Source organism: Trachinotus anak, unplaced genomic scaffold, assembly GCF_046630095.1.
Source record: "Trachinotus anak isolate AG129_WGS33_773 ecotype Australia unplaced genomic scaffold, CSIRO_AGI_Tana_v1 ptg000008l, whole genome shotgun sequence".
NCBI classification, from domain to species: Eukaryota; Metazoa; Chordata; class Actinopteri; order Carangiformes; family Carangidae; genus Trachinotus; species Trachinotus anak.
The window spans coordinates 21,798,212-21,807,248 of record NW_027273859.1 but is presented as its reverse complement, the minus strand read 5'-3'; the positions used below and the strand labels follow the sequence as shown (position 1 = coordinate 21,807,248).

The following is a 9,037-nucleotide window of genomic DNA, read 5'->3' as shown; positions in this document are numbered from 1 at the left end:
CAAGAGCCAACACTTTAAAGTTGATACAGCAGGGCAGAGATGTACTTGCATGTCAGGAAGTGTTTTGGAAACTTCAACTCTTCAAAGACTCTGATCTCGCAAATCATACAACACACTGAGTGATTTGTCGACCATAACTCAACATCGGGTGAACCCTTTCAGATTTGTTGAAAGAGGGAAATGTCACAAATGCATTTAAATTTAAAATGGCCTAAATGGCCATTTCCGCTTATTTGACAGACATGTAATTGTTGTGACATTTGTCAGATTCTTGTTTCACTACAAGAGATGTGTGGGCAACATGGACATGGACAAAAGAGAAATCCTCCTCATGTGTGGCATTTATGTGTGAGTCTAGTGTAAATGTCTCCATCGGACAGATCCTTTTGTTGTTGACAGACACCTTGTCCTCTTCCAATTAGGTGAACGTTTTCAGATTTCATGATGCTGCGTTATTAACTCTAAATCAATTAGATCAGCCTTTTCTGCTGAGGTACAGTTTGTGGCGATTCCTTCATATTATTAAGAAACAATGTCAGTAGAAAGATAAAATGTAACTAAAAGAATATTTGCCACCATAGGATCAAAAATAGCTGGTAATTGCTGGAGATAATGGTTAAAATATTTGTTTTAGCTCCATGTTCCAGATATTTGGGGCCATTTGTATTGATTGAATTTGATTGCATCATTGATTATGTGTATTCCAACTGCTGCTTCTCATCATGATTTAAAGCAGGTAATGAGTGATGTGGTGGCTGATTAAAGTTTAAAAGTGGGTCCTGTAATTTGAGGCGCAACTGATTTTTTTGCTCCTCTCCTGACTCCTCTTCTTCAGCACAGCTGTTGGATCTGTGCTCCAACACTGGATCACAAAAAGGGCACACCATAAATAAGACAGCATGAAGCTGTCTTACGCACCAGCAAAGTTAGTCATGCACTAGAAATCAAACTGTCTTATTTAATGAATAACATGTAGCAGATATGATTTCAACTTGTATTAATCTGTGTGATGATCTTTTTCATGGTTAAGCATGTTTATGTTGTTATAAAACCTCTGTTACCTGTGTATCAGCTAAATATTGTTTACAATATCATTAATAATTATTACCCAGTGCTGTTTGGAATGAAAATACATTAACAATAATTGTAGCCTAAACCTTAGATGAACACAACACAAACTGCAAAAAATGAGAAAATGTGGAACTAATATTTTAGGATCATATTTGTTGTGAAAGCCTCCTACATAAACTGACACAAGACAATTACATTAGCTCAGCCACTCTTCCACATCTGCATGTGTATGAATATTGTAGAGTTTTTCGATTGGATGTACTCTCATGTTTTGTATATGAACGACACTAAAGTGGTGTTTGGCTGGAATGAAACAAAGAGATCAAGGTGTCTACTCCATGTCCTGACAGATGATGAACTCCCTGGTGTCTGATTCGCGCTTCAGACACTTTGCTCTTTGCACCGGAGAGCTGTAACCAGAGTTCCGCTGAAGAGGTCGCGCAAGGACTTCTGAAGGAGTCCATCCTGTGCGTCTGTGAGGGGAGAGCTGTGCGTACGTGTGGAGGTGTGTGTGCATGTGTGTGTGTTTGTGTGTGTGTGTGTGTGAGTGTGCGTGTGTGAGAGTGTGTGTTTCATTCAATGAAACGCAACACCCGCTCCTCTGTCTGAAGCCTCCTCGGAAACAGGTTTGATTATATTTAAAAGCTTGACCCGGGAGAGAAACCCAAACAACTGTCTGTTCTAATATTAGCAGTGCGGCTGCGGACTACTATGAATTCTATTATTGTCTGGGCTGGGATATATTCCAAAAGGCAACTCTCATCAAAAGATTTACACTGTTGCCTGCAGTTGGTGGAAAAAATATCAGTTACCGCCAAGTAGCCTAGTACTCTTAATTTGAAGGACTGATGGAATGCCCGCATAGGTATGTTGGCTGAGGGCCTGTTTGATTATACAGCAATAAAAGTCTTGATATACGAATAAAATTATATATTATTATTATTATTATTGTTATTATTATTACGATTATTATTATTATTATTATTATTATTGCCTTGTAGGCGCATACCCAAGCCATGCGTAAAAACGAGTTGTCCACTTCAACCTGATATGATGTGATGAAAATACTAAAACGATTAAAGTGAAACACTAATAACAGTATTCTCCATCAAAACCAAATTCATATCAACTGCCACATTTTTGATTTCCCGTGTTTTTACTTTGTTTGACTGCGAAGCTGCAAAATTCCCAAGTTTGATGTTTTATTTACGAACCCAGACTTACAGATTTCTTTAATTGCTGTGGCGAGAGAAAGTTGCTTGTAACGATGTCACCTGATTAGGATTGAAAAAAAACTTTGGTAAGAAAAAAAAAAAAAAAAATCTCCCCACCCCCACAGAAGAGGAGACCGCCCACCAGAGACAGTCAACCCGAGACCCCTTATAGATTTAAAAAGAGAGGCTGCATTCTCAGACTGACACTTATTCAACACTGCCACCTTAAGCAGATTACTTTTGCGCTGCCTGTGTCAAATACGTGGTTCACTTTGCCTCTCCATCATGTTTAGGATGCTGAAACACCACCTCCACCCGGGCATTTTTCTCTTCTTCATATGGCTTTGTCACCTCATGGAACATCAAAAAGTTCAAGGTAAGCGTCTCTTCATCAATTTTCTTCTCTGCTCTGCGTTTCTGGAAAACTTCGACCGCTGTCAGACGCAAAAACGCGCACGGCTGTCGGCTGCTTGCTTTCAGCCGACAAACTTTTCAAAGTGAGCACCCCTTTTTTTCTCCCCGCTGGTAAAACTCCCTCCACATCAGACAGTGGGTGCGTAAAGTCTCCATAAAACAGGTGCCATATGGGACACCTCAAAGTGAGAGTATATGGCAAGTTTTGCAGCGTTCGCCAGACGCACACTTACACCGCCACGCCGTGTTGGTGGCAGCGTCAGCTTCCCACAATATCTGAGCATATTCTGATACTTTTGTATGAGCCTTTACTGTCTCACGGTGTTGTCGTCTAACCTGGAGCAAACTTCTGAATGTCCACTCTGAGTTTATGGGCGTGTTATCTATTATTTTACCGCACGCAACCATTCAGCATTGTGTGCAAAATTGCCTTTTTTGCAATAGTCTTCTTTTGTTATGATAAAAGAATATTGAATAAAACTGCAGACTTTTGCACCTATCGGTCTTTGTTTGGGATCTTATAGTTGAAATAGATACAATGGAATAATGTCTTCAATTTAAGAAACACACCAGTTCATGAACACTTCATGTCATGTGTGTCTGTGTCGGTTTGTCTGGAATATTTTTGTGCCATAGACTTAGGATAACGATTCAGTTTTTTATTTGCATATGTTTAAAATGAACTTTACTCTGGTTTCTTGATAAACAGGCGTTGTTTGGTGGGTGTATGTCTGGGATATTGTTCTGAGACGTTGGAGACGGTGGTGTGTTTAGCCTTGTTACCTAAAGACCGTGGTTTTCAGAGGGAGATTGGCTGCTATGTCTAGACGCTCCACTTTCTGTCCAGTGATAACAAGGAGACCCTGGGAATAAAGAACAACCCCCCCTCCAAAGATTCTTATTACTTTTTTGGTTTGTGGCTGCATTGTAAGGGCTGTCAGTCACTGATGGGATAGGCAAGTGTTAACAGTCTCGCAAAAAGAAAAAAGAAAAAAATCAGACAAAATACTGCCGGGAGGGCGAAAGGGGAGGGAGGGAGCGTCTCGGATAATACAGGCTGCGTGAGTGTCTAGTGCGTCTGGGTCAGCGCTTTCAGGCGTTCAACATGCGACAATCGAGGTTTTCTTGTTTTTTTTCTGTTTACAGCTGGGAACTGCTGGTTGCAGCAGGGGAAGAACGGGAGGTGCCAGGTGCTCTACATGCCGGGAATGAGCAGGGAGGAGTGCTGTCGTAGTGGAAGACTGGGGACGTCCTGGACCGAGGAGGACGTCCCTAACAGCACACTCTTTAGGTGGATGATCTTCAATGGCGGAGCCCCCAATTGCATACCTTGCAAAGGTGGAGGTGCACTCATTTCCCTTCGTTTTCTCATAATAAAACACCCCCAGTCATTTCGTGTCATAAATCCTAGTGGTGATTTACGCAGACCAAAGTGCGTAAATGATCTCTTTAGTGTGTGCTTTATGCGCCAGAGTGATTTTACGCACAGGGCCAAGCGCCTCACCAGCATCACTTAACACAGACCTTTTATTTTAGAAACCTGTGATAATGTTGACTGTGGGCCTGGAAAGAGGTGCAAGATGAACAGAAGAAGTAAGCCGCGCTGCGTGTGCGCACCAGACTGCTCCAACATCACCTGGAAAGGACCAGTCTGCGGCTCAGATGGAAAGACCTACAAAGACGAATGCGCACTGCTGAAGGCGAAATGTAAAGGCCACCCCGACCTGGACGTGCAGTACCAGGGAAAGTGCAAGAGTAAGTAAATACCATCTTCAATTCTGCCCACTTGTCAGATTCTTAGAGCTGCATGTGCCAAGAATCCAACGGTTTGGTCTCATTTTTCTTTTATTTCGTGTCAGTTTGAACAAAATCTTCCGATTTCTTTGTCTCGACAGAAACGTGCCGTGACGTCTTGTGCCCCGGCAGCTCCACATGCGTCGTGGACCAGACAAATAACGCATATTGTGTGACGTGTAATCGGATTTGCCCCGAGGTGACGTCGCCTGAGCAGTACCTGTGTGGAAACGACGGGATCATCTATGCCAGTGCGTGTCACCTGAGAAGAGCTACCTGTCTCCTCGGCAGATCTATTGGAGTGGCGTATGAGGGAAAATGCATCAGTAAGTCTGCAGCTAGAGAAGTGAGAGCCTGAGACTTTGCTCCCTGTGCAGCGCCTCCAGCCACTGACTTAGAATAGTATTGGAGTGCATTTTCTTCCTGGCCAGCTCTGCAGTTTTTCACTGTTCATTTTTGCCAACATTCCACTGAGGAGGGGGTCTTAGAGAGAGAGCGAGAGCGAGAGCGAGAGAGAGAGCTTGGTAGTTGCTTGTGTTTGCTCAAGAAATGATAGACATCTTATTATTTCCTGATGTTGGCAGCACTATCCCATATGGGAGAGAGGGAAGGAGAGGGGGAGGGAGAAAGAGAGCAAAACAGGGGAGTGCTGGGGGCCATGAAGACATGCTTCAAGTTAATATTTGAGTCAGATGGATTCTTATCCAGATAGCAGTCAATCTAAGTCATGTAGACTTAAAAAATGCTAATTAAAACATTACTTTTTGTTCCCTGCCACAAGACCTTAGCCTATAAAATGGGATTTCGTTTTTATTCCTAGCTTAGTTCTTCAAAAACTCAGCAGTCATCTGATCCTGCTTGAAAGGAACTCATGATAATCCATCTAATCAAAGATTTCCTCTGTGCTGATTTCTTCCTCTTTCCTTACAGAGGCCAAGTCGTGTGAGGACATCCAGTGCAGTGCAGGGAAAAAGTGTCTGTGGGATGCTCGAATGAGCCGAGGCCGCTGCTCGCTGTGTGACGAGACCTGTCCGGAGAGCAGGACGGACGAGGCGGTGTGCGCCAGCGACAACACCACATATCCCAGTGAATGTGCCATGAAGCAAGCTGCTTGTTCTATGGGTGTGCTGCTGGAAGTCAAGCACTCGGGATCTTGCAACTGTAAGTAAATAACAAAAAGCAAAATATGAAAAAAAAAAATCAAACAAAACACATCCACCCTACTCTCTCCAAGCAAAAGACAATATTCCATGTTGCTTTCCCAACAAAACCTCCCCCTGAAAGTGCCCCCCACCCCAACTTTCCCCAAACTCCCACCCCTGCCACACCACCAAGCACAGCTTAAGCAAGCAGAAAGGACTTGGGAATGGAAGAACTTGCATGACATTGTCTATGTCGCTGGCTTTTGTTCTTGTGTTCTTGTTTTTTTTATTTTATTTTACTTTTTTTTTTCAATTCTTCTGCAAAACAAAATAACAGGAAGGTGAATGAAAAAACACGATTCTATAACAGCAGACTATATCCAAGAGTCTGGGAAAAGCTAACTTCATTAAACTAATACTAAAGGAGACTAATTTTGTTTGCAGTGGAACAATCCTGATATTTAAAACTAGTTTATGGCCATGCTCGTGACCTGCAGGAGCAGGTTGCCTTAAATCTCACGCAGGTTTTTTAATCAGTAACAGTTTATTTTTATGATAGTGGTCATATATTTACAGCTTGTAAATTCCGTGGTCACATTGCTAATTTCATAGGAATGGTGTATTTGTATTGTTTTTCTTTTTGTTGCTTTTTGGCTGTAATCAATCAATTCAAAATGCACTGCCTCTTGTGACATACACCACACTGCCAACATGTCCATAAGAACATATATACTCATATGATGTGCATAAGGTGATTGTAACATTGGTGCCATGTTAGTGATAATGACGATGGACGTTCACGTTGTCACTCACGTAGACTACCTATCTGCAGACCAGAGCGAGCCATCCATGCGCTCACCAACCTGGGGCATAAACCATCAAAATTTGAACAATAGCCTCAAGGAAGTATCAAATTTACATTCCAAGTCGCAATGTAGAAGAATGTCTCCTTGTTAGTTTCTTTCTCCTGACTGAATACCTTAATGTGATGTGCCTAAGGTATGCAATGGAATCCAAGGGACCAACTTTATGATCACCTCATGAGCTAAATATAAATGTGATACTTTACAGTGTGCAGGATAAGCAGAAGAAGCTTGTAGAACCATGCTCTCTTACTTCTCATCTCTTCATCAGGAGAAAAGTTAACATTTATCAGCTAACTTTTATTGTCTGTGCTGTTTCCAGTGAATGTGTTGTCTACCAGAATATGTATCATAAATTACAAATCCATTTGGATTGATGAGGGACTGCCTGTTTTTTTTTTTTTTTTTTCCTTTTCTTTTTGTATTGTCACTCTTGCTCTTGCTTGTGTGCTTTTTTTATGTGTCCGATGTAAATCTCTTCTGTAAAAAGAAAAGAAAATACCTCAGAACTGTGTTGATGATCTCTGACCTGCTTGCTAAGTCCAGGCTGTGACACAGAGTCCTCCCTCCCTGTAAGTTTGAGCCAGAAGCTAAAATCATAATCAGAGCAAAGAAACTAGCAAATCCAAGAACACAAGAGCACTTTTCTGTGTTATGTGTGTCTGCTTTCAGGAATCTGCCCAAAAGAGACCCGAGCCACTGGAACCATCAGCCCCAGTGCCCCCCATACCCGCCAACCAATCCCCCCTCCCCACCCACTTGTAACCCCCCTCCCCTCCCTTCAACCTCCCATCCACCCCTCTTCTCCACCATCCTACTTTTTTCCACTTGTTGCAGCCCTGACATGCTAGATTATGTAAATGGCAGTTGCATAATTGGGGATGCCACAGTAATTGTTGATGCCAAGTCACACAGACCCTTCCACACACACACACACACACACACACACACACACACACACATATACAGATGCAATGCACACACACACATAAATAGCAACATATATACACGAATACATATATTAAAAAAAAAATGAAGGCTGTGTGCCAGTGGCTTTGCTGTGAGATCTTTTTTTTGAGAACATTCAGTGATATTCTGCGCTGTTGCGGTCCATATTCATACAACAGCTACCATATATTCTCCCATATAGCCATTACAGAAGACCAGGAGGAGGATGAGGAAGATGAGGACTCAGACTACATGGCCTATGTCCATTTATCTTCTATACTGGATGGATAGGCTCCCATCACTAGGGGAACAGTCCTAGGGCAAGGAATCATGTCCATACTGTACATTATGTGTATGCTTATTTATTTTTTAAAGAAAAAGGAAGTATACATATAGTTCAGTCTGCTAGATGTTTATTTATACTTTTTTGTGTTTTATAATTTATACATTTACAATGTCAGGCTTACTATCTACCATGATATATTGTGTTACCACTCGTTTCCTTCTTTTTGTTGTTGTCCCTTTTACTTTTTTTTATCATGAAGAAATATATTTGTCCAAAGAGAAGCAGTGTTATTTATTTGTCATGTTACCGTGTAAGTATAAGTCCTCTACAAGCTGTAAATTGCATTCCCTGAGCTGTAAAAATCTGCTTGTTTCTGTCAAATCTCTATCACAGATGTTTATGTCACAAATACGTAAATGCATGTTTAGGCTGTGTGTTTATTTATTGGGAATATATCAATCATTTTATGTACATAAAGTGTTTCCGGTTTGTTTACAACTCATAATAACTGACCAAAGGGATTCTCTCAATGGTTTCGCAAAAGAGCATTGAATGCAACACAGCAGTGATAAAATGGATGAAACGATGAAATAGAAGAGAAAAAAAAGAGCCATTTGTTTTTTCTTTTCTTATTCTTTGGTTATTCCTCTGTTTCAACCCTTTAGATTTGTTTCCATATGGAGTCGACAACTTTAGACGTCATTCAATAGCATTTATTTTGTCTCACCACATTAGAGCAGAGGTAAGGTTTGGATGATACTTGATTATTTTGGAAACAATGTGCCATTAACATTTGTGTGCTGTCTTCTTGCCAATGTGTTCCATATTGCTCTCGCAGAGCTAAGATAGGACTAACGTACTGCAGTACTCTACACTATATCAGACTTCATCACTTTGTTTCTTTTTTGTTTTGTTGTTTTTTTTTTTTCTCAGAATGCATTTTTATTTCAAACATCACAAGAGAAATACAAAATTCTGTTATGAATATATAGTTTTGTATTTTTTATGTAAATGTCATATGTACATACAAAGTTTGATGGTATTTGTACAGATATGAAGAGTGAAACAATAAAAGTTTTTTTCCTTATGCTTTTTCTCACTCTGCTGTATTATTGATTCGTGAATAACATGGAGTTAAACATAATGTCAGTGCATGTGTTTAATTCAAAGGAGAAGTTGGAACAGTATATGGTTTGGTAATTTACAAATCTGTTTACACTATGGAATCAATCCTTTCAAACAGCGAACTGGATTTCAACTCATCCATTGGGATAAGATATTCAATTTGTTCAGATTAGCCAAGTC

At 40.8% G+C, this 9,037-nt stretch overlaps 1 protein-coding gene across 3 annotated transcripts; it reads left to right on the top strand.

Annotated features, from left to right (window-relative positions):
- The first annotated feature begins 1,624 nt into the window (after positions 1–1,624).
- On the top strand, positions 1,625–8,819 carry fsta (follistatin a). 3 transcript variants are annotated; one of them, XM_071483480.1, is made up of 7 exons: positions 1,625–1,697; positions 2,579–2,661; positions 3,846–4,043; positions 4,236–4,454; positions 4,595–4,819; positions 5,424–5,654; positions 7,649–8,819. In XM_071483480.1, the coding sequence occupies exons 2-7, from the start codon at positions 2,580–2,582 to the stop codon at positions 7,735–7,737; spliced, it is 1,044 nt and encodes a 347-aa protein (XP_071339581.1). In that variant the 5' UTR covers positions 1,625–1,697; position 2,579; the 3' UTR covers positions 7,738–8,819. The 3 variants fall into 3 exon arrangements, with proteins under 3 accessions (XP_071339581.1, XP_071339578.1, XP_071339580.1); XM_071483477.1 differs by lacking the exon at positions 1,625–1,697 and having other exon boundaries at positions 2,447–2,661; XM_071483479.1 differs by lacking the exon at positions 1,625–1,697 and having other exon boundaries at positions 2,448–2,661; positions 3,846–4,037.
- Positions 8,820–9,037: the final 218 nt, after the last annotated feature.

Coding starts and splice junctions, on each gene's coding strand:
- fsta (XM_071483477.1), top strand. CDS start 2,571: ATGTTTAGGATGCTGAAACACCACCTCCACCCGGGCATTTTTCTCTTC. Junction 4,455..4,594: donor GTACCAGGGAAAGTGCAAGA/GTAAGTAAATAC, acceptor TTGTCTCGACAG/AAACGTGCCGTGACGTCTTG. Junction 5,655..7,648: donor GCACTCGGGATCTTGCAACT/GTAAGTAAATAA, acceptor TCTCCCATATAG/CCATTACAGAAGACCAGGAG.